This window comes from Nematostella vectensis, chromosome 9 (assembly GCF_932526225.1).
Source record: "Nematostella vectensis chromosome 9, jaNemVect1.1, whole genome shotgun sequence".
Lineage (NCBI taxonomy): Eukaryota > Metazoa > Cnidaria > Anthozoa > Actiniaria > Edwardsiidae > Nematostella > Nematostella vectensis.
In genome coordinates this window covers 6171447-6196365 of record NC_064042.1, presented here as the reverse complement: position 1 = coordinate 6196365, position 24919 = coordinate 6171447, and the positions used below count along the sequence as shown (strand labels likewise).

The window sequence follows — 24919 nt, the reverse complement described above, 5'->3', positions numbered from 1 at the left end:
TCAAAAGCAATAATGCCGAAGTGCTAGTGAGAGTGAAGCATATGGTATGATCAGGTTTTTAATATCGCATGCGACAAGCTACACACTTTTAATATTAGTTCACCTTAAAATGTGTCGTAAGTTAAAACAAAGAAAATACTGAACAACTGTCTTATGTAGAAAAGCCGCCCTCAAGTTAACGTAGTTAGTTATAATAAAATAAAACGTTTTCGAGGATCTAACTGTTTAACGCGGACATACCGTATCATTAAAGATTCCAAGTCTTTTGAGGAACACAATAACTTGTTTTGCATCGACCAAAATGGGAAAAAATAAATCGGCCTCAGCTCTTGCCATCCATTTATAACCGAGAACATCTCGGCGCTAAAACTGTATTTTAAAGGACCAAAACAAAAGTAGTTGACAATAAAAGTATTTGACGCTAAAATCACGCTTGTGGGATATTGATTGATTGATATTAATTCCGTCTGATGTTCATTACTCTCGACTCGACCAACGCACTGGGTTTTCACTATTGTCGCTGCTCACGTACTGAAATTCGCACATGCCTTATTTTGATATTATCTTCACAAATAGCCGGCTTTGATTTGATATGTATTACACGTATGTGGTGCTATTATTTAAAAAAACTGCCTCGAATATGTATAATTTAAATTCTTATACCGCTACGATTCCTTGTGCACTCTCAGTGGTTGATTTGAGGCCGTATGGCCCGCTCAGAAAAAAAAAAAAAACCAACACAACCGCTTCGCTCTTGGGCCATAAAACAGCGGAAAATTCTCTCTAGCTCACAAATTCCCGTACGGCCTAAAATTGTGAAGTAGCATTATTGTGATATAAGCCTTCGTTCCTCATAAATTGAATGAAATGATTGAGGCGTTTATATCCTGTGAAACAGTAGCCCGAGTGTCAGGCCCTTTTATCGTTCCCTTTCAAGTATATACCGGGAAGCTATTTGTCCTGTCCGACTTTTTAAAAATAAAATCGCCTGATACTCGGGCTAGTGAATCAGTCTCTCGATAAGCCCGCCAGAAAAAGCTTCCGGAAAAGCCGTTCTATCGGACGTAGCGCTCGGCCAAAAATAGGGACTCGGCTTTCCGTCACGTACGTCACGCAACTAGCGCAGCTCGGCTTTTCCATCCGTCTTAGTCTTTAATGCAACTATCGCCTGTCGAACAGGACTGTTAGTTTCCAGGCCTGCGGCGCCATCTGCAGTACCCGCAATGCCCGCTTACCTAACAAAGCAAACAAGTGAAACGCCAAACTAAAAACAGCAGCCGAGCATTGTCAGATGTTTAGATGTTTAATTTCTAGGAAATACAACTCGCTTGGATATCCAAGCGTTACTGACGATAACTATCATGACGAAACAACTCCAAAGCAGTGCTCCTACTTTTATATCCACTTTAACTGTAAGTTTTTAATTGGGACCAATTATCATGTTTCTGTTTACGACAAATACCGTACATTTCTCGGACTAATTTCTATATATTTTTTTTTTCAGATAAATTTTGGTACTAAGAGACACACAAACGAGGTAGGCAATATCCCAGAATTTGTTATGAACGCTTATTCTTCTAAACGTTGAGCGTAGAAAATATAACTGTGTTAAATACTTGGGAGAGCTTTTATCGACAGTCAAAATACCCTGCAAACATTTCTCACAAAATAAGAAACCAATGCGTTCTTCTATTCCACTATTCTATCAATAAAACACAATCTGTTTAAAAAAATTCTCAACAGTTTTGCGGTTTGTATCCGAATATAAAGCAAGTTAGGGACGTAATTAATAATTAAATATCCATTAGCAGATATTTTCTACTATTACGGGACAGTTAGAAATTATTTGACTAAGAAGTTGGGCAAGTTGGGGAAATAATTTATAATTAAAATTTTTAAAACATTTTGAGTTTAACGTTAACCCATAATTAGAGACAAAATCAAAAGAAATTTCCAAAAAAAGAAAGATGTGTTGCGAAAAGTTCCAGCGGGGACTTCATATGCTTAACAAAATTTATGGATAAGACTTCATATTGGAAGGACTGCTTTTACACTCAGTTTTTGCCAGTTGGCGAAGAGTCACGACAAAGAAAACCTCACGCTGTTTTCGTTTATTTGTATTGGCGTCCCTCCCACCCTTATATACAATGACAGTGTGGGTTTCTTGGCATTGGCAAACTACAGAATGCTGAATTTAGAATTAAAATTATGATTTGATAAGGGACGAACAATTTAATTATGTGATTTTTCCCTCAGCTATTATGCAGAATTTGTTCCTCTCGTGGTGATGTACAAAACATATAAATGGCTTGTTCCTAAAAAGAAGAACAATCTTTGTGCCGTTAACTCAGGTTGCATTATGGGTAGCATATAATTTTGATATATTTGAAAATTTTGCAAATGTATAGAAAAACAAATGATGTTCCCTATTTTCGCCTTTCTTATTTAAGAATCTCGTCTGGTCAAGTCAAACCTCGACTCGCCGATCGTCTGCAAACGTCGAGCCAGAGACAAACCATCACTACGGCGTGCTACACGATGTAGGAACTGGGGCCCAGTATAATCACCACGGGGGGTCTGGAACCGAGAATAAGCACCCCGCAGTACATACAAAGACCGAGATCAAGTGTGAGCACTCTCAAGGGACTGGCATCGAGTACGAACACCTAGAAGAGACGGGTACCGAGTACAGTCACCCAGAAGAGCCTGTTACTGAGGACGAACACCCAGAAGAGACTGGTACCGAGTACAAACACCCAGACGAGACTGGTACCGAATACGAACATCAAGAAGAGACTGGTATCGAGTGCGAACACCCAGAAGAGACTGGTACCGAATATGAACACCCAGAAGAGACTGGGACCCAGTATGAACACCAACAAGAGACTGAGACCGAATACGTGCACCAAGAAGATACTGGTACCGAATACGAACACCCAGAAGAGACTGGGACCCAGTATGAACACCAACAAGAGACTGGGACCGAATACGTGCACCAAGAAGAGACTTGTAGCGAACACGAACATCCAGAAGAAACTGGTACCAAGTGTGAACACCAAGAAGAGACTGGTACCGAGTACGAACACCCAGAAAAGACTGGGACCCAGTATGAACACCAACAAGAGACTGGTAGCGAACACGAATACCCAGAGACTGGGACCCAAAAACAACAAGAAGGGACTGCAATTGTGAGCCTTATGGACGATGGAATCGAGTATTCGCAGCCTGAGGATATTGGGACTGACAGACATCGCTTAAATGAATGGTTGCGTCGCTTAAACAAAAACAGCGAATATACAGATGAGACTCCAAGCAAAGAGTTTAACACCTTTTGCAAAGTAAAGTAATCTTAAATTACTCAATTTTCAATGTTCTGCGAACTCTTTTAGATAATTTTCAACAGCTAAAGTGCTTTCAACCTTCCGTCATTCAAACCAAAAAATTACATTTATCGCTTTTTGATTGTGCCGTGATGGGAAACCATTTAAGTGCTGGCTAATGTAAAAGCTTCAAGGGCTTTGAATGACAGGAACCAGAAGGCGATCTTGTTGTTGGAAATTATCGGCGTGAATTATGGAATGTATGCACAATGCTGAAAATCGCTGTAGCATGGTGTATGATGATGCAATATCTCTTTTTGCAGGGGTCACCATCAGATGAATCCCTTGAGCGCAACGCTTCATTACCAGAGCTGATCTCCGAACATTACCAGTCCCCCACGACCATATACGACATCAAGTACGGTGAAATAGACTGGTATCTTGACTTGCTGCTTCGCATCCAGGCCTTGGAGATGAGACAGGGAGCACTTAACTCACATTTTGTCGTTATGCTGAGGCTGGCGGCTCAGACCAGAGCAGAACTGGTAACGACTTATGAAAGCTTCTTGGCGAAGCTAGACAAATCAACGCTGTATGTAAAGTGGAAAAATGGATAAAAATTGAAGTTATGACGTCATTGTGACATCATAATTTATTCTGCCACAAAATAACGCGTGGCGATTCTCTGCGTGTTGGTGATGATTTTCTGTATGTTTTATAGTCATAACCAAACCAGCTCAAAAAAATACGAGGAGAGGGGAAGACTTACACCTTCCAGTCACAAATAGCTTTGTCTGGAAAGGGTTAAGTAAAGTCGATTTATTTTAGACTGAAGGTATGTAATTATAGATCTGACTGACTTTTTATCAGATAAAATAGATTCTATGTGAGCTCGTACTTTGATACTCAACGATAAAAAAACGAATTTATTCTGTTTTTTTACTCATCAACAAGTGTATGATGTATATGCTCAAATGTAATATACAACATATAAACAAAATTATGGACCTTATTACAAAGTTTATTTCGAGAATACGATATGAATAATGCTGTAGCTTGTGCCGTACACACGATATCCCCTCTCTGAAGTACTCCGTAGCGAGCTTTCGCTTGCTGTTCAGCTGCTGCACCCCCAATCCCCCCACAAGCGGCCTCTTTATGATCTATTAAAATGCTTTAGACGATATAGCGCCTTTTTCACTCACGCGGTAGTTTATTCATTTATGTGAGACTGGTTTTCCTTTAGCTTCAAAGTTTTGCTCTAGTTGTTGGAGCAGCGTCAAGCGGCTGTTGTACTTGGTCACCAAGTAAGTTACAGGTCATCGTTGCGCTCACGCGGTGGTTGCATTAGCGTGAGACGACTCTTGTTGATCAACATCCAGGTGGTGGCAGAAATCCGTTTCCTTTGCGCTATCCCTGCCCAGGTTCTCATACACAAACGCCATGTGATCTGTTGAGGCGCGCGTGTGGGGGGTCAGCGACGCGTACTGTGCCTCATTAACAAACACTGAATCAAGTGACTGGTACATTGCCGATGGCTCCTGGTCACGTGCTCCGGTAGATGCTGTGACGTCATTTGCAGCCATAGTCACGTGACCGGGCTTCTCAATCTTTTCCTTTATGGCCTTGGTATTATGAAGTTGTTTTAAAGGCGTATTAGCCCGAGAAAGACTGGTACTTGATTCGTGATTCCTTTTGCTAAAGATCTTAGGTCGCGTGACATGTGCTTGGTTGTGTTGCGTGACAGTCTTGGTTGGCGTGACTGTATCGTATTCTGGAGAAGCGTTACGTTCTGAGTATGAAAGTTGGCCCATTGACTCGCAGCTTCCTCCTGGTTGAGCCCCGGCTTGCCCTTCTGTGTGTAGCGACGAGAAAGGACCTTCTTGCATCGTTATACTCTGAAAAGAATTGTAATCATATACTGTATTTATATTTTTAATTTAGGAAATGTTATAAGACTTTGGTTAGTAGATGGGTATTGACACAATCGAATTTATTGAATTTAAGGAGAGGGGCGTAAGGGGGTTCGAACACCGCACAGAAGAACGCCAAAACCGTCAAAATAAGTCAATAATCGTAAACCGCGCAGTCTAGAGAAACCGCAATACCGCGGAATAAAATAACATAAAAACGAAAAACCGCGCCAAATTTAAATTAAAGCCAAGTCACCGCATCGTTATACTCTGAAAAGAATTGTTATTAGAAAGTTGTTTCTGCCAATATGAGAAACGTTTTTTTTAATAACTCCGATTCCTGCATTTATCTCAATAAAATGCATTAAAATATAATTCTGCTACCGTTAGGAGCAGGATAGCCCCACCCCTCCCCCCACCTCCCGTGATCGGGCACAGAAATTATTTATTGATGATAAATAACTGTACCTGAGTTTGAGAATTCTTCTCCCGTCCGTCCACATTTGGTCTAAAACCGATAATGATAAAAAAAACATTGCTTATAAAGACGATCTAGGAACTCTAGGACTTATAAGTAAATGAAGGAAAATATTTTACCTTGGCCTCTCCTCTGTACCTGAGGAAATAAAAAAGAAATAGAGTTCTTAGTGTAAAAATGACTATTGTACCCCTGTCTCGATAAGCTTTGTAGGGATCACACATTTTTAAAATACGTTTTATGCAAAATAAAGATTGATAGACTTTTTTGCGTGTGTCTTTGTAAATACAAATACAGTGTACTTGAACGAAATTTTGGGAGAACGATTTCTATGTTGACGATTGGTGCATTATTACCTGATTTCTTGCATTTTAGAAAGTAGATGATGGTTGCACAGTTTGAAACAAACAACAGGGCGACCATCACAGCCAGGCCGCTAACGGCTGGTTCCTGGTTGACGACTTCGTCGGACCGCTTTTCTAATTTTGTGACTGGTAAATATGCCAGTGCTGCAAACGGATGAAAATAAACTAGCATCATTACCATTACCATTACCACTACCACTACCACTACCACTACCACTACCACTACCACTACCACTACCACTACCACTACCACTACCACTACCACTACCACTACCACTACCACTACCACTACCACTACCACTACCACTACCACTACCACTACCACTACCACTACCACTACCACTACCATTACCATTACCATTACCATTACCATTACCATTACCATTACCATTACCATTATCATTATCATTATCATTATCATTATTTATTTATTTGTTTATTTGTTTGTTTGTTTGTTTATTTATTTAATAATAATTAAATCATAGAAGTTGTCATTCAGGGTAAAAGTGATAGGGATACTCGTGGGAAATAAAAAAATACCTGAACACCAAAAATCGCTAGCCTAAAAAAAAACCTAGGAGCAAAAATTATCCCCCCAAAAATCCAAAACGCAGATTTAAGTATCCCATTGTATAACAAAGTCTCAAACGACAACAAAGTGTTTTGTTTAGAAGTCGGAAGCTAGTAAACGTTGGCTCATAGCGCCTTCCTCTGCAAGCCCTTAAAATACCATTTTTCAGTAGGAAAGTCTATTTTCTTCCATACCGTTACATAGGAAACCACAGGGATTCGGAAGAAGTAAAAAGCCTACCGCTCATTTCTATACTTGAAGGATCGACAGAAAGGCCGTAGAATTTCGTCTTATGAAGAAGAGTATCCTTAACAGACAGGAAAGGATTTGTTATATTTGCAGTTATGACGAGAGAGACGTCAACAACAAGGCTGCCATCCCTAAAACAAGAACAAACCACTTGGTCGAATGACATGATATGTCAATATGGAAATGCCAAGAAAAGGGGGGGGGGTCGAAGCAAGGGTTTAAAGAAGGAGGGGGGGGGGGGGGCGGGGGCGGATTCAAAGAGCGCTTCGACCTGTAAAGGCTGATTTAGACGGCACAATTAGGTTGAATGCTGCACTTATACAACTCGAGTCGTAGAGTCTCTTCTGCAGTCGTACTGTGTAATTCAGGGCTATGCCGTAGACAGGTCGCATATTACTAAATCTTAATCGGTCTTGAAAGTCTAAGACATACCTGTATGTTACTGACAAGCTCCTTAGACAAGCAGCATCGAAACACTCTTTGATCTAGAAATAAAACCAATGCCTTTAATTCATAATAATGATATTATACTTTAGCGCCATGAAAGATTTCATGGATGGGAGTAACTTGATCGTTTCTTTTCACATGCCTCGCACGAAGTATTGAACCCTGATGACACCTTGTGCACTACGACGAACCTGTGTGTCTACGACACGGGCACGAGGATAATAGGCAAGAGGCATAGTACCACAAAACATGAGCGAGGTTCTACCGCTCTGAATGGCACATACCGATTTGATGATCTTCCCTTTGATCGCGTCGCTTGGTGGATATCGCGCGTTAGTCACTCTGAAGCTACCATTCCGGATGTATTCGGAATCAGCGACAGCTGTAATGGCAAAACTTGTTTTCTAATTTGAAAATGTATTTTTTTGCAGAGTATTGATATATGATAAAATACACAAACAAGCAAACAAATGAAACAAACAAAACAAATGAGAAGTAGATGATGGGCCTACGGAGTAACATATAAACTACTAGAAAATACAACGACAAAAAGAGAACCACCAAGAAATAAAATGATTATAGTCATTGTTTGGTTATCGTTGCTATGCTGCTTGTAAGTGAACAAAAAAATAAAAAGTATCTATTGTTATTTCCAGGTTATTCGAACCTTCCCCTTAAAGTACCTACCAATAGTGTACGTGTTCTCGGTCCCTGGGAAGCCTTCAGCTCGACATTTCACCTCACTCACATCCGGGTCCGGTAAATCCACCCTGTACGATATGACACTGCCACTCGAGTGTGCGACGAGTCCTCTGTAAGACGCGTGGCCATTGTTACAAGTGATGTTGGGAGGTGGGGCGGTGTTGGTCTCGAGGGACAGGATGATGAATCCCGGGAAGGACGAACATTTTAGCGTTTGTTGGTCCATGTTGACATCTAGAAAGTCACCGCAGTTATCTAATTATTCTGAAATTATCCTTTATATAAAACTATTACTAAGCCAAATCAGAAATTCTTCTGCATTTCATAGATGGATACGAAAACCAAAACGTAAAACAGACCAATCTTTGTATGCACTATCCTGAACTATTCGCGATGCTTATAAATAATATCATTACTAACTAGCGCACTTGCGAAGTTAAGACAGAAATCTAGGATGAACTACAAACTTATAAATTAAGACGCAGGCACTGCTGGCCATACCAGCTTATTAGACTGTCAGTTGTTATTTTTCCTTGAGATTCTTTGCAGTAATGATTCTAGCCAGCAAAGCAAGTGTATCTGTGTGTTTTTAGGGCGAGGAAATGAGAAGAAAGACCGTACGGTCAAAACGCTTGCTACGCAGACTATTGCTGATCTGAGTAACACTCTCGAGATCCCCTGTAATGATTGCTGTTTTCGAGATCCGTGTAGTTTGGATGATCTGAGTGACACTCACAGTCGACTCCGATGTATGTGACAGCAGACACCACGTTACACGTGTTGTTGATAGTACACGTGTACACCCCTTCGTCCGTCCTGTTTATTGACTGTATCATCAGTGTTTGTCCCTCTCCCACGAGAACACCGTCCTTGGTCCATCTTATCTCGTGGGAATTCACTTCATTAGCCGCGCATGTCAACTGAACGGTGGATTTCTCCGTGAACCTCGTGCCATTGATAGGTAGGATAGACGCAGACGTCAGCGGCTCTGAAGATGGGAAAAATTATACACGAATATATTATTAGAAAATAGCAGAAAAACAATCGACCGTGGATTTTGATTTTATGTATCGGTGACTCCGTCTCCCCTCTTTAGAGAAAATCCTGTAAGCGTTTCAGAATTTTTACGTTACGATTTCACCAGGTTTGACTTGTTAAAGACGCCAAAAAATCATTACTTGTATCAATTCGTGTTTTACCTTGCACGTGAATCCTGACACTTCTGTGTTCGCCTTCTCCCACTTTATTGCTTGGTGCGCATGTGTAGAGGTGATATCCCAGCATTCTTAGTGACACGTTAAATAGACCAATGGTGTTGTTGGCCAGCGGTTGATTGTTGATGCGCAGAAAGTACCGGATGTCAGCGGGTTTGGCGACCGCTGTACAGTAGAGAGGTATCGCGGACCCATGGCAGTAAGAACTACCCAATGAATGAAGCTGAGTTTTCTCGGGCTTGTCTGGAAAAAAAAGAACATGCCAGTCAGTGAAAAAGACATAATTTCTATTTATAAATGGTAGCCTGCAACCCTACCCTATAGCACAACCATCAATAATACAATGGAAAATGATACATGCCTACAAACTTCGCTAGCAGTGTTTAGATCATTATCATAAGCCAAAATATCTCTTCCGCAGGACGTCTTCTTTTTAGCAATCAATCAATATAGCAGACCAATTTATTTAATCCAATAAACCGATAGTGACCAAAATACTTTGGTAGCAAAGTGTGAATAAAAAGCAGGAATCTTGACGGTATTTCCTGTCCCCTGAAGGTAACTGTTAGGGATATGGCATAAAACTATCTTAGACTGACTAGGTAGAAAACGTGTGAAAATGGCCGTAATTCCAATTAAATTATTCCACTTACACTCGACGGTTAAATGCGTTATGCGATGTACTATGTACTCGATGCCGTTGAATATGTATCCACAAGCGTAAAATCCTTCGTCTTTTCTTGTAACAGGATCGAACCGAAGTTCATAAAATGTAGTTAGCGTGTTCATCCCTTTGCCATTTTTGATCCATGTGATATAACCATGCCAGTGACGCAAATAGCAATAGAAAGACAAGGATGAGCCTTCGAGTACTGTACCACCTCCACTGAGATGATTAAAAGGGAAGAAATGATGCACTGAAAAACAAAGCAAAAAAAACACAAGATAATAATAAGGAGACATATCAGACCGATGAATGTACAGCCCAAGGCCGCAGGGTAGTGCAGAAAAGGTTATCTCTGGGTATTAAATGGCCAGCCCCTAATCATGTCTAATTGTCTAGCTGTTGGAGTGGCATGAAAGCCGCATTACCGTCGACGATAGTGATGATGGTGACTGTGCTGTTGGCACCGTATCCAGCTGCACTGTGAGGCTCACAGGTAAACTCCGCAGCACCTAATATATGTGTGTAGCCATAGTATATACCAGTCCCTGTGTATCTCTTTGTTCCATTTGTGTAAATCGTGTAACTGGTTACTGGTGGGTAAGCCGACGCGATGCATCTGAATACATATGTTGAATATCTACCGGAAACATTTCCAGACGGAGCAAGCTTAATGAGCTTTGTTTTCTCTGGTTTATCTAAGATAAAAAGATCATAAAAGTCAGTCTACTTCAACCTACAATACAATTATCCCATCCAACCATCAAAAATAAATTGCAGACCATCCAGCTGGCTGGAAGGACACGTTACCAGTGGATTTAAAACATGCAACCAGCCCCTATCAAATTCAACACTAATCACTAAACCATGTGCTAAATCATCTTGCTACCCAAACACTGACACCAACCCGTAAACTAACAAATGTGCAACATTCATTCACAAAATCAATTATAACATCTGATCCAGTAACCTTACATTGCACGATCAGTATCGCAGATTTAGTGTAGTTTTGTCCACAGCCATCAGTTACAGTGCACGTGTACATGCCAGACATTCTTCTGTTAACCGCTGGTATTCGGTAGTACAAGCCGTGTCCCACAATCTGACCCTGAGTGTTGGTCCAAGTTATGGTGGGCGAGGGAGACCCATCAGCGGAACACGTGAATAGGGCGGCGTCAGTCTCATTGAGAGTGAGTCTCAAAGGGTGGACCGCAAAGTTTTGGATGGGAACTGAAAGTAAAATACGTTCTGATCTTGATTACAACAGAACTGACATCCCCAGGAGAGTTATCACTTCTTAGTAGTGCGTAGTACTACATACCTATGTATCGAGTTACACCCTCTGACCCGTGAGGAGGGTGGGGGAGGGGGCATAGCCTTCGTACTCTCCGACGGGGCGCTTATTTGAGGGAGGCGCTTATTGAAGGACGAAATCCGCACAAAAAGCCAAATTACATTTTTCTTTTAAAATAAATTTGTACTACTACAATAGTGTTTCTTTGTCTACATATCATTATCACAACTTGGAGCGTTTTTCAGTAAACTTTCATTTATTAAATATTTGTAAAAAAAAACTTATTTTACTCAGTTACATTAAACTTTGGGGAGGGAGTGCTTATTCGGGGGAGGCGCTTATTGATAGTTTTGGTTCAGAGGGGGCGCTTATTAGAGGGAGGCGTTAAATCGAGTAAGGCTTTTATTCGAGTAAATAATACGCACAAAACCCGTTTAGTCAAAATAGCATGTAACTAAGTTACTATTAGTGCTCCATTAGGTCTCCACATTTACCAACCTTGCACGTGTAGAAGTGTATCTCTTTGTTGAGATGCGCCATTACTCTTTCTAACAACTTGGCATCTAATGCTTTTGCTTCCAAACCCATCAACACTGCTGCTTAGGTTTGTGAGAGTGAAATAGATCTTGAAAACTGGAAATTGGTTACTCAACTCATTCGCCATCGAGAAACGCATTACGCGGTCTTTAAACGCGGCCTCAGGTCCATTTGTCTTGCTGTACATCTTGAGTGCAGATTGCGTCCTCACTGAAACCTCGTAGATATTCACATCCGAGACGCTGTCTCCGGGGCTAAGTGTGACTTTCCATGACAAAGCTGCATCCGCAAGCTCGTTGAAGCAAACTGATTTATTGTATTGCCATTGCCAATCTTTGGTACTTTCTGTAATTAAAATGACAAACAGTACTATTCCATTAACTTGTTTAACTTCATGCAAGAGATCTTGAAAATGATACCCGAATTCCGTCCATGCTTGATCATTTTTTTTTACACTGTCGAAGCTACTTTTTTGTCCTGTTGAGGTACTGCTAACTGTACAAAGTTTCAGGTGCGTATCTATCAAATTTTCGCAAATATCATACAAACGCAATCTGAACAACCAATATATAAACTGAGAGGTCTTCGACCTTCTTATGCACAGCGAAGCAAGCATTCCTTTTCAATGAAGTTTAATCATATGCATTAGCTATCGTATATTTTTATAGAAAACATGAAAAACGTATTGCTGAGTTATTACAAAGAAGATTACAAAGCGAAAGATTACCTTTGATAGATACTCCCCCCCCCACACACACACACACACACATAACAAATAAGTTAGTTTAGTTTGTTTAGTAAATTAGGGTTAGTTTGGAGATTTTTTTTCCTGAGCTATGGCTTATCAAACAGGCGGGAGCCGGCTCACCTGAATAAATCATAAACGCTCTTTTATGCATTTCATCCGTAACAAAACAAAGTTGACAAGAATGATAAGAAAAAATGACAGCTATTTGGTAAAAATGAGTCCCATAAAAAAGATACTGGAAGAAGCGTTTTTCGTCACATCGTCTTTTACGACTCAGCAGAAGGCTGAGAAAAAAGTCCAAAATAGAATAGCACTGCAAATTCCAATCATTTACATTATTTTGAAATATTTATATTCCTAGTCTCTCTCAGTCCATTGTGTTTTACTACATGTTTCTTGTAGAAGGCTGAGAAAAAAGTCCAAAAAAAGAATAGCACTGCAGATTACAATACATTTACATTATTTTATTACATTATATTTATATTCCTAGTCTTTCTCCCAGTCCATTGTGTTTTCCTACATGTTTCTTGTTTTAAAAAAAATATAATCTGGTCAAAGCCCCCCAATATAATGGATAAATTAGATATCTTATGAGCTTCATGCTTTGCAATAATCAGACACCCTGCGCGAATTCAGTTGGATTAGACTTCATACGAAGCGGAAGTTATTGCAGCTCTTTCTTACCCTCTCTGACTTTTCTAACCATCTCTATTATACGGTCTCGATAATGCTATTTGTGGGCTAGAAACACTTGTAAAAACTTAGTGAGAAGGGATTAATGACTATGGAATGAAAAGGTCATGTTGAAGAGAATCACGCCTAGCTTATTTTTCACCGTTTAATGAAAAGCGCATTTCATTTTGTTCCATTGTGCTGCACAGCACCAACTCACAACAATCTTCGGCCATCAGAAGAATTGGCAGATCGGAGACCTTGATCTAACAAAGATGGTTCATGACGCAATCACGTTCTTACCTGCACACTGCAGTACCCACATGTTAACAGTAACAAGAAAAGTTATGAGCCTTGAGTTTGTTCCTAACATTATCATGGCTGCCTTGATATTGTCAGACGAAAATATCGGTTTCGGTTTACTTCACATTACTTATTATAACCATTTTGACATTGTTGCCATGGAAGTGTTTTGTCATCAGACCCGGAAATTAAAGTCGAAGGGCTTCTAGGCTGAACACAAGCAGTCCAGAATAGCTCACCGAGAACAGGTAATTAGACCCGGAGCAAAAAATCGAGGCTTCTAAACAAGGTAATAAGACCCGGAAGTGAAATAATTAAGGATTCTAGATACAAGAATTAACAGCTCCAAAATTTTCATGTATATATACTGTATGCTGATACTCGTAACTCCTGACGGAAACGAATGCAACAGAGGACTTGCGCCAAGAGATCACGTGACTGTTTGGGTGGCAAACAAGCGCGCTATAGTAACAAAAAGCAACTCACTCAGCGCTTGCGAAAAAAGACAGAATTCTCTTTTTTTGTGTGCGACTCCATGCCAAAATATATAAACTAGGTGGAATATCTTTCAGATAAGGAAATGCTCGGAGCGCTGGCAGAGACGGTGGATCTTTTTTGGGAGTTTTGATTTTTGCTTTTTTAATTATGGACAGTTTCAAGAACGTAGTTTTAGATCATACACGATTCTAGTGATCGATTGTAAAACGCGACGTGTTTTAGCGGAGCCAAGCGCGCGCGTAGCTCCATAGGCATAGAAAAATGGTATAGGCGACACCGCTGCAGAACGTAGTGCGCACGCGCAGCCTCTTATTTCCGGCGGGGAATATGCCGGGCGCCCGCCCCTATTAAAATTGTTTAGCAAAACAAAACAAACCAGTTTCCGGCCGCGAAATTTAAAAAAAATAAGAAGTACACAAAAAAAATAAGCCTGAAAAGTTTACATCACCAAGATATTGAAATTTTCTATCTCTGAAATTTTGCACCACCTACTTTACGGCCTGCACCAAAGGCGAAAATAATGGATAAGCATCGGATGTCGTACCGGCAGACCTTCGTGGTCGCCATTATAGTTGTTTTGGTTGTAGCCTCGCTGGGTTTCGTTCATGCAAACGACGATGCACAACACTGTATGATGAGTTGCAAAACTAGAAACGGGAAAGGATGCATTGGTCGACTTTACCAGCTTTCCGAGGAGCTTAGTCGTGTCGCTAAGTTGCCGGTAGGTTCGCATGTTTGCCGGCGACATTGGGATACGTTACGAAGAAGCAACTTGCGCTGCTCATGTCCCATGCACGATAAACAACAGCCCTCACTCACGTCTGAACAAGCAACCTATTCCAAGTCGTTTTTATCCGGTATTTGACGAGATTGGGCTAACAGTGGCAGGATACCAGCATGGTACTCGGTGGTGTTACCGGTGCAAGTTGCTCGCCTATAAGAAATTTGAAAGCCGTCCTCAAACAAGTAGAAAACCAGTCGAGGTAAGTGTATATTTTTATTCGGGAAAACAACCACTCCTCTGCAGTGCCTCTTCGCTGTAAATTGCTATGTATTTCTTCCTGTATTTTCAATCTGTTTAACAAAATATAAAAACGAGTACATAGAAAAGGCTTGAACATTCTTTCGTTCTTTTTATTAGGAGAAAGCAAATAGTAGTACATCCGCCATCGGCACAGAACAACAACTACAAAAGGTTTGTTTATTTGTACATTCTGAAGAAACACACAAATTATCTATTAAATTCAGTTCGCCTTTCTTTTTGTTTTTGTGGGAAAAAAATACTTTATCAATTATTGAGAAGTAGTAGTGCAAACAATATTTTTGCATTTGTTGAAAAAGAAATATATTTTTTTACAATTTGTAAAAATTCTGACAAATAAGCTTTTTGACAAGTTTTTTTCCACCAAGCCAATTCATATAAAATTATTAATTTTCTATGAGAGAATGAAAGGAATTCCTTAATTTAGAATATGTGGAATAGAATAAGACAAGAAACATTTTATTATTGAGGAGCTAGGGTGGGCTGGGATATTAATTTTTCAGAAATATCTTTGGACCCCCCCCCCCCCTAATATCTAATAGAAACCTTTGACTCCCCCTTAACAATAATTTAGAAACAGGTATGACCCCTCCCCATTTGACCCACCCACAACAGAAAACCTGCACCCCAAAAGATGATACATTTTGCTAATTATTGTTATTTATTTTAGATAGTTTGTTTATTCTTATTTTGTTTTCCATTTTGACTGTTTTGTAAATTTCAGACATTTCAGTTTACGGGATCCCCTATTCTACACCTCCATGAAATTTTGCAAGATATATCTATGTCAGCACCTACCATATCCCAACTGGATCAAACAAAGCACCAATTTTGAAGGCTGTTTTCAAGACTTAAAGCTCTAGCAGACATATGTGATATTCATCTCCTGGAAACATGGAAAAAGCTGCAAACTCCCCTAGGTACCATCAAAATTGCCCCAAATGGCAACGTGTTAATGGATAGTCAAGTATGGGACCAAATAAAGACAACAATCAAAGAATTTGATGAATTGGATGAAGGTACAGCTGTATGATCAAATATATCTGCATGCTCTAATATTTATAATAGCTTTATCGATCAGCAACGATGTGGCTGATCAGTGTTCAACCCCAGTGATGGATCAAGCCCAACTAAAACTGTGAATAATTTATTCAATAATTGCTATCAACAGGTAATTCACTGGGCCAACTAGTGCAACAATTTCAGATGGCTCTATACCATCATGCCCTCAGTAGTGAAGCTCCATTATATGAGCCAGCAGCAATGAAAGCGTTCACACAAAAACACTCTCCAGGTCTGTTTGAAATGCTTTTAAGTTAAAAAACAAGGGAGGACTCCAGACTCTCAGATGAACATCAAGCTGTACAGGAGCAAAGAACTGTTGTTCTCCTTCACACACTGGCATATTTCAGGTAACCTAAATGCTCCATTAAGACCCACCTCCCTAACCTCCAATTACTTTCCTTTCTAAAAACCCTCTAGAGGCTAAATTTTGTAATAAGCTCCCCCTTTCTATCTGCTCCAATTTCATAATTGGGCCTAGGTATGTTCAATATCATGCTTTATACTATAATTCAATGTATACAAGCTGCACCAGAAAACTAGTGTTTTGTTCTTTTTTAAATGACACAAATTTATTTTACCAGGTCTCAGAAAACTTCCACCCTACAAAAGGATGAAGGGCTATTCCTACAACATCATGGTGCTTCTAGGACAGCAATCAATTCAGGAAGGATACTTCGTTTCAGTACAAGTCCTAGAAATATTGATTCTCACAAGAAAGCACTAATAACAAAATATCCAGACATACTGATGAGAAAGGTTATCCTGGCAACAGAGGTGAGATTAGTGTGGTACAAATTTTTATTTTAGTAAATAGTGAATAAGAGAATAATAAAAACAATACTTGAGAATAAGCAAGAACCATTCCAATTTAAACAAGCCAGTGGGATAACTGATGCTTAACTTTCTTTAAAATTTTCAGAAAGGATTCCTAATTGTACAACTGTTGGATGACTTCCATAATATTTTGACTGTTAGACTACCAACAAATCTGAAGCTATCATTAGCTACGCACATGGCTAGTGGCCTACTGGACATCCATCCTTCAATTCCTGCTGTTCCTATCCCTACAAGAGATACAAGACACAGCCGAGTGATTGTGAAGATAGGGAATGAAAATAAAATTTGCAGAGGAGGAATTGTTCTAGACTACATAAAAGAGTTGTTTCAAAGACCAGTGTTATCAAGAATGTACTTGGAAACAAATCACCAATGCATTTCACCAAAATACATCCAACAACAACTAAAGGAATTGAGGTATTCTATGGATTTTAATGTAGTTATCTAAAGGTCAGCAATCCATATAAGAAAAATACTGTTTTCTCTTCTTAAAAAATGTTTTAATATTGACACGTCCTAAATATTTTTCCAGGCACAATACTTTATTCCCCTATATGGACCTCCCACCCAATAAATATGTACCTCTTACATTAGTTTGTGAAAGCCATATACATAATGATTAATATCAATTTTACTTTTGTTTAGTGACTGCTATTACAAAAAAAGGAGTAGAGTAAAATAAAAAAAAAGCAAATATGGAACATTAAATTTGCCAAATTATCGTTTTTTTTCTTTTTTTGTAGGGTCTATTCTGGGTTGTCGCACGATGAGCTCTGTACCCTTGAGTCTACTAATTTAATAGATGAGTTTGAGCAATCTTTGAAAAGTATGGAGGACTATAAATCAGCCATTGATCACATATTCCTGTGCTGTCCACAAATGGAACATTACTTGAAAAATTTGTAGTACCAGCACCCGGGGACTGGCCAACTTGGTTTTATCAAAAGAAACTCATTGCTCAAGAAGTCAATGCAGATGCCAGTTTCCTATCAGTCATCCCAGAGCAGGGCCCATTTCATGTTTTCCTGAATCTACAAGAAGATGTTGTAACAATTTATGACTTCTTATTTAAAAAAGTTTACAAAGAGACATTTGGATCTGACTTACCCAACAAGCCAAAGCCTTTTCGCGTCAGCCTGGTAATAACTGCTTTTTTTCTGGCATGGGGCAAATAACGTGATAAAGTTCTCCTAAAACTCAAGCTCTGCAAGTACATAAAGTATGCTTCCATTCTGCTTCTTTTAGATGAGGTGGTTCCCATATCATTCTTCCACTATCCTGTTACATTCAGGTCTGGAGACATGGAATCATATATAACAATGATGTTAAAGTTATCTCTACTGTTTGTAATCTGGAAAAAGGCATCATTATGACAGATCAACACTCTCGATGCTTAGTGACTTTTCTTTTCACAAACAACATTTTTCACAGTACCATGAACTTAAAAAGAAATGGATGGCTCTAATAACAGAAAAGTTGAAATCTGGCATAGTGTGCTACGCAGCTTCATTTCAAATTATGACAGTGCTAGTCAAATTAGGGACAAAGCCCTGTCATTTGCTGCATCAAAGACAGAACAGCTCTTTCATAACTATTTAACAACACCATACAGTAGAGGTTATTCTGAAAAAGACCTAAGTTTGGTGACTGGTACAGCTGCTGATGCATTACTGAAAATCATCAAGCAAGTTGGTCAAAATCTGGGAAAAGCAAAGCAGGTAGAGTAGACATCCATCCATCCATAAGTAATTTTTTATTACCTTGGTGCAGTGCAGTGCCTGAACAATGTTTTTTTATGCAGGGAAGTAATAATAATGATTAGTCGAGCACTTGATCATAGCCTCAACTTATTTTCTTTTTCATGACTAACAATCGTGTCTATTTTTTTACATTTAAGGTTCCACAAGAAACAAATGCAAGAGGGCAGCCTAAAGGAGACATGAATTTTTTTCTTCCTACCTTTGACACCACCATTACTTCAAAAGCAATGCCCCTTGGCTACTCATTTGTAAAAGAAGACCCTTCCACAATACCTGATCCAAAATTAATCTGTGACTACAAAAACTGCACGCAATTATCAACAACCATTGTCAATCGCCTTAACTGTTTTCACACATTTCACAATTTTTGTTTAGAAGAAGCTGGAGACCAGTGTCCAATCTGTTCCCCTCACCTTGCTGAAAAAATTGCAGAAATCTGTTCAGCATTTAATGAAAGCTTGTTGAAACCAACAGCAAAATCTACTAGAACCCCACAAAGCAATCAAGAACCTGGTAGTAATGATGAGAATGACAGCATTAATGTCAAAAGAAATTGTGACCCTGAATACTATGACTCTGCACAATGGGAATCCCACATTGACAGCGAGTTAAATTCATTTGTTGTTGCACAACCACAACTGCGACACAATGTTCCCAATCACCAGGCTGCACCTTCACAGGCAATTGACATCCAAGTTACCACTCATCCAGTTGGTTCATCTACATTTTGGTTCTTTCCTCCTTACATATCTCAGTCAACTCTACTTGGAAGAAATGGATCTAATGCATTTACTTTTATCTCACTAATTTTGGCCCATTCATATATCACTTCTGCAAACCGAACCAGTATACAGCTCAGCCGTGGTCCTCCCATAAACCCTCATTGGCTTTCAATGATGTTATCTGCAATTGTTCGTGGCAACAGCATATATGACACTGTGACAAATGGTCGCGGGTCTCCATTCTTTAGTGTTGTTAAGGCAAAACCACATCTAGATTCAGTCATTGGGACTGTTTCTCTTGAAGACACCCTCGATCTGTTAATTACATCAGGTAATCCACAGGTTTTACAAAGTTCACTTGCATTTTATCTGCAAAGGCTTGATCGCGAACAGAACCTAGCAGCAATAGTCATAGCTAATGGAATGACAATATCTCTCGTCGGACACGATTCAAAGATCTATGTTCTAGATAGCCATCTACACTATGCACACGGCCATAACTTTGGAGCGATGATCGGAATGAGTCCCAAGGATGACTTGGAAGAATTCCTCAGGAATATAAAGAAACTTATCTCGCCCAAATTTGATGTTTGCTCCCTGACATTTGTCTCGTTTTCACGGCAGCAGTAGAACTTTTGAGTTTCGCGTGCCAGCAAATCCCACAAACGCCGTCAAACTTGAGGATTTTACCCTCGATCCAGCAAAAAATCTTCCTGGAACCTTAACACGAGTACATTTTCTTGGTGTATGTGTAATTTTTTGCTCCCGTTAAGTCCATTTTGAGCCAAACGTTTGTGTTTATTGTAACAGCTTTGGGAAACTCGTGTTTCGTCCGCCATTTTGAATGACTCTTGTCTCGCGCATGCGCAGTCGTTCTGCCGCGGTGTCGGTATAGGCATGCGACTTGGTTTTTGTGGTCATCGCGTGGGTACCCTGTGGTGTCACTCGCCACAGCCAGCCAGCCAGTCAGCCGCGCGACTCCCAGGCCCCACTCGGCCCCGAAATGGCGACTAAATAACTAAATACAAGCACGGAGCAAGGGAAAAAGTTCTTTTCGATTATGCGATGATTATTTATTTTGCCTCAAATTTTGTGACTTAAGGATAAAGTCAACTAGAGGAGATCTACTAATATTCATTCACGCCAAGATTTATCTGGTTTTAGCTAGTAAATTTAAGCAAGTAACAGTTCACATTAAAAAGCGAACACAACCACAAGAAAGCGACAAAAAAAAAACAATGCAAGGTGAGTTTCGGACGACGATTTGTATTGTCTATTGAGGATATGACAGTTATTCAGGGCATTAAGCCAAGCAATCCTCTGTATCGCTTAATAAATGGCACAAGAATTAAAAGGGACACGCATTATAATTTGAGAAGAGTGTCAGCTGACACATTTAGTTGTAAGCCCACAAACACTGACCGTTTCGGGAAATTTGTAACTAGTAAATATGCATGTGAGTTATAATTTGTATTGTCGCACGCCATGCTGACCGTGCCTGTAATTCAGGACTTCTGCAAGTAGCACGAATAAACATATTATTATTATTATTATTATTATTATTATATTATTATTATTATTATTATTATTATTATTATTATTATTATTATTATTATTATTATTATTATTATTATTATTATTATTATTATTATTATTATTATTATTATTATTATTATTAGGCTTTTAGTTGTCCTTTTGTATGCTTTGAGAATGCGAGTACTTAACTTAGTAATCAAATTATTTGAGCATAACAGCTTTTGTTTTGACATTCTTCGTTTTATCTATATTCTTGATTGCGTTGAATAAAATACAAAACACCAAAAACTGGAATTCGACTCTGCCAAATTTTCGTCTTTGATAAGACTTCTTCAGGGAAGATTGATTGTGTTGAGATATTTCATAAAGGCTAACCAATATCGTGTTGCATTTGTCAAATACTGCTAAAGAAGACCGTTCTTGTCTTTATATCCTGTGCTCTTAGTCCTAAGAAGATACATATCCTTAGAAGATACAGCAACTTTTTCAACTTACAAAAGAAATTTACCTTACCGAGGATAAAAAAAATCAACCCCTATTTTCAATATGTATTGTCTGCATCTTGCATCTCATGTGTTTATTTTTTTTCAAATAGTTGTGGAAAATTAGTTAGATTATAAATGGCTTGATGAAAAGATTGTTTTGAAAGAAATAATAAATAATTGTTTTCACTCTTTTATGAACCAGGAACTACCTGAGGGCCAAGATGAATGCTAAAGACTGGAAGACATGCGAATTAAAAATCATGTCTTGAAGAAAACAGTAGGATGTTCTTATTCACTAGTCATTTGATACCCCCACACCCACGGTCCCAGGGAAGGGTGGGGGATTAAACTTTAATAAAAGCCTGTTTCCAAATTAAGAGTCCCCCTCTTGACATATTCTGGTTAAAAAGTGGTCTAAAACCCCACATTAACCCCTGACTTCTGCGGGACCATAAGTGAGGGGGCGCAAATGACTAGGGCATTACTATGTGATTCAGCAGTACACACTCAATAGGTTTTTTTAGAACAAGATACTCATATAATATAAAACTAAAAACAAACTTTTGCTTTTTAAATAATAAATCTGTAAAGAAAACAGTTTTCTATCAACCTAAAGATAATGTGAAAGGGGATATTTTAGAAAAGGACTGAATATAATTATCACATTATTGTTATTATATTTTCTTTTCAAACATTTAAAGAAGAGTCATATTTCCTCCTTTTTCTTCTCCCTGTTGACTATTTTTATGCAATTGATGCTCTTTGCTATTTCCCCTCTACACCCTCTACACCAAAAATAAATTAATGAACAGATTTGATTTTTAAATTAGTAATTTTCATTTAGTACTCTCACTTATATCTTATTTTTAGTCTCTTTCCCATTACATTTATTTTATAGGTTTTTTTAGAGGTATTTTAGATTTATTTCATTGGAATAGTTGGATCCAGGGTTTCTCAAAACACCAAAATATGCATTACTGGATGTATATTATTGATATTATATCCCATGGGGATGGAAAATCACCACTAAAAATGGTACATTAAAACTTCAGTATTCAATTGTGTATGACACTATATTCCATCTTTGAAATCCTGTTTCATCCATTGTTCTTCGCAAGGACAAAGCTTGTCAGAATGTAGCTTTAATGTACATTAATGGAACTTTTATTAAGGGAAAGGGTTTTTTAGGGCAAGATACTCAAACTTTATAACACTAGCAACAACCTTGTTCTTTTTCAATAATAGAATTCTGTTCACATAGCTTGGATAGCATAGACATGGCCTCTTTAGAGGCCTGTGGTGGTGAAAGGGTTAAGATAATGGGAAAGGGGAAATGTCAAGAAATGCTCAATCAAATTATTTTCATTACTGTTATATTTTTTTCACCAAACCTTTCAAGTTGAGTCAACTTCCTCTCTACCCCAAACATAGATCAATGAAAGGGCTTGGTTTGAAATTAGAAGTTAGCATTTTAGCACTGTCAGTGATGCCTTGGATGTTTTTTTAGGGTTTGCTTCCAAAATCAATCTGTTTTTTCTTCATTGCATTCATTTGGGAGTAGGCCACCAACAACAAGGCCACTATGTGGTAAAGGGGGGTGCACCAATATGTAATGCATGAAGGAGATATATTTTTGGATTTTAATTTCCAGACATTTTTTTGAATATTCGGTCCAATGAAGGAGAGAATCGCCTCTAAATCAATACATAAAAATTACAGTATGGCATCTAAACAGTCTAAATATATTATTTTGAATCTTTGGAATGCTGTTACATCCATGACATTTTCTGCACAAGGGCAAAGCTTGTCAGAGTATTGTATTGACTAAAAAAAAATATTCATAATGGAACTTCTATGATGGGACATAAGAATTTACCATTAGACTCTTGACAACTTTGACAGCCATATTCACACCAGGAATTGTGTTTGTTAACTTTGATGTACTGCATAATTTAAATTATTGAATAAGGCCTGGATCCATTTGGTTGGTACAATAAATAAATCTAAGTAAAGAGCAGGATCCTAGATCCCCCAAAAATACCTCGATCAGTCAACACAAAAGGTGTTCAATGCTGGCTCCGCTTTTAGGCAGTGCCTAAATCTATATATTAGGGTAGAAAGAGATTCAGTCGAAAATTCTTCGAATAACACGAATGCATATAAGTCGAAAATATGCCGAAAAAACCTCCGCGCCCTCCGAGTCCTCCGCGTCCTCCGAGTAGAGGTGGTCACATGACTGGAAATGAAAAATTGACTCCCATATGAACATCTCGCGCATGCCCAAAAATCTACCGCTGGTCTGCAGATTGTTGAAAATAGAGAAATCAGAAATCGACACTCTTCGCGTCCTTCGCGAATCATGCGATCAAACGGAAAACGCGCTAAAAGCTTTTATCACATGACTGGTACTGGACATGTAATTCCCATCTAATACATGATCTCAAATCGTCCTCAAGAATAAACTTGCTCTCTTGCTCTTCCTGCGGTCCCCATTATATATATGTAAACGTTTACGAGGGATTTTCTGATATGAACATCCCCTAAGTGTTTTTAATAGACTACTGCAAAGCGTTGACCAGGAAAGTAAAATGTAGAGCATATCAATTGTAATCGAACGAGATAATAGTAATTTTATTTTGGTTAAATTTGTTGTATAAAAAAATAGTTTTTGACATGCCAACATACACTTGAATTATTCATCACCAATTCATGAATTCCACGTTTCAATTTCAATTATCGCTTTTTCGCGTGAAATTTGATGCAATTCACTAATCACTTCATTCTCTATAAGACTATTTTGGTTTTGTATGCGAATTTTTTGCCCTTTAAGCAAAAGATGACAATTCTTCAATATTGACAAAGACAAGGCAGCATAGATCTAGAAAACATCGTACTCAACCATGGGCGTTAGGATAGTTGGACCGAGGACCCCAGGTTACTCATAACCAGTAATTGGCGTGTCGAGCCATTACCTCACAACAGCAGTCAAATTAGAATATAACCAACCGACGAAAGATGCGTTTATACGTCACAAGCAAGATATTCTCAAATATTTGGACTTCATGGAATTTGCATTGCGATATTTATCTATTTTGGCATCGAATGGGCAGATATCACACTGTAGTGGTGTGTGAGTTCTCTAAATCAAAGTCCGCAAGAGTTTCCAATAATACGACAACTCGTTCACGTGCCATCCAGCTTAGCACCTTGCGCCGCTTTTATTCTTCGTGATACGCGTGTTCGCATGTAATATTAAAACTAAACATAAACAAAATACATAATTACAGTCAATAGCTCAATATAAAAATCTAACGCGAAATAAACTTACGACTCTTGAGCCTTTATTCTTGTCAACGTACATTGCTTGTCTGACTCTTCTCCATTCTCGTTCCCACACACTCAACAACAACAACACGTGACCCTTTAGGTGGCATTTGGGCCGCCTGTGTTGTATCGACGCTACACACACTTTGAGGAATAAAACTTCATTTTACATT

At 38.8% G+C, this 24919-nt stretch overlaps 4 protein-coding genes across 5 annotated transcripts; 3 read left to right on the top strand and 1 right to left on the bottom strand.

The window, feature by feature from the left end:
* Positions 1 to 1198: 1198 nt before the first annotated feature.
* LOC5507092 lies at positions 1199 to 3952 on the top strand. Its single transcript, XM_032375531.2, has 4 exons — positions 1199 to 1412; positions 1505 to 1537; positions 2451 to 3338; positions 3644 to 3952. Exons 1-4 carry the CDS (start codon positions 1362 to 1364, stop codon positions 3935 to 3937), a joined length of 1266 nt encoding a protein of 421 aa, XP_032231422.2. The 5' UTR covers positions 1199 to 1361; the 3' UTR covers positions 3938 to 3952.
* A 279-nt stretch (positions 3953 to 4231) lies between these two features.
* LOC5507072 (basement membrane-specific heparan sulfate proteoglycan core protein) lies at positions 4232 to 24833 on the bottom strand. 2 transcript variants are annotated; one of them, XM_048732154.1, is made up of 15 exons: positions 24751 to 24833; positions 11716 to 12099; positions 10899 to 11153; positions 10352 to 10621; positions 9913 to 10176; positions 9245 to 9502; positions 8782 to 9033; positions 8031 to 8279; positions 7628 to 7725; positions 7329 to 7381; positions 6888 to 7027; positions 6068 to 6220; positions 5831 to 5849; positions 5702 to 5741; positions 4232 to 5218 (listed from the first exon to the last, which is right to left on the bottom strand). In XM_048732154.1, exons 2-15 carry the CDS (start codon positions 11939 to 11941, stop codon positions 4652 to 4654), a joined length of 2844 nt encoding a protein of 947 aa, XP_048588111.1. In that variant the 5' UTR covers positions 11942 to 12099; positions 24751 to 24833; the 3' UTR covers positions 4232 to 4651. The 2 variants fall into 2 exon arrangements, with proteins under 2 accessions (XP_048588111.1, XP_048588110.1); XM_048732153.1 differs by lacking the exon at positions 24751 to 24833 and adding an exon at positions 13478 to 13648.
* LOC116620893 lies at positions 16081 to 17825 on the top strand. Its single transcript, XM_048732390.1, has 4 exons — positions 16081 to 16429; positions 16664 to 16856; positions 17002 to 17336; positions 17663 to 17825. The coding sequence occupies exons 2-4, from the start codon at positions 16830 to 16832 to the stop codon at positions 17823 to 17825; spliced, it is 525 nt and encodes a 174-aa protein (XP_048588347.1). The 5' UTR covers positions 16081 to 16429; positions 16664 to 16829.
* LOC125572211 lies at positions 18275 to 20031 on the top strand. Its single transcript, XM_048732389.1, has 2 exons — positions 18275 to 18637; positions 18817 to 20031. The coding sequence occupies exons 1-2, from the start codon at positions 18371 to 18373 to the stop codon at positions 20029 to 20031; spliced, it is 1482 nt and encodes a 493-aa protein (XP_048588346.1). The 5' UTR covers positions 18275 to 18370.
* Positions 24834 to 24919: the final 86 nt, after the last annotated feature.

Coding starts and splice junctions, on each gene's coding strand:
- LOC5507072 (XM_048732153.1), bottom strand. CDS start 13,553: ATGATAATGTTAGGAACAAACTCAAGGCTCATAACTTTTCTTGTTACT. Junction 10,177..10,351: donor CATCATCACTATCGTCGACG/GTAATGCGGCTT, acceptor TTTGTTTTTCAG/TGCATCATTTCTTCCCTTTT. Junction 7,028..7,328: donor AGCTTGTCAGTAACATACAG/GTATGTCTTAGA, acceptor TTCTTGTTTTAG/GGATGGCAGCCTTGTTGTTG.
- LOC125572211 (XM_048732389.1), top strand. CDS start 18,371: ATGGATGGCTCTAATAACAGAAAAGTTGAAATCTGGCATAGTGTGCTA. Junction 18,638..18,816: donor ATCTGGGAAAAGCAAAGCAG/GTAGAGTAGACA, acceptor TTTACATTTAAG/GTTCCACAAGAAACAAATGC.
- LOC5507092 (XM_032375531.2), top strand. CDS start 1,362: ATGACGAAACAACTCCAAAGCAGTGCTCCTACTTTTATATCCACTTTA. Junction 1,413..1,504: donor CTTTTATATCCACTTTAACT/GTAAGTTTTTAA, acceptor TTTTTTTTTCAG/ATAAATTTTGGTACTAAGAG. Junction 3,339..3,643: donor AGTTTAACACCTTTTGCAAA/GTAAAGTAATCT, acceptor CTCTTTTTGCAG/GGGTCACCATCAGATGAATC.
- LOC116620893 (XM_048732390.1), top strand. CDS start 16,830: ATGAGAAAGGTTATCCTGGCAACAGAG. Junction 16,857..17,001: donor AGGTTATCCTGGCAACAGAG/GTGAGATTAGTG, acceptor TAAAATTTTCAG/AAAGGATTCCTAATTGTACA. Junction 17,337..17,662: donor CAACAACTAAAGGAATTGAG/GTATTCTATGGA, acceptor CTTTTTTTGTAG/GGTCTATTCTGGGTTGTCGC.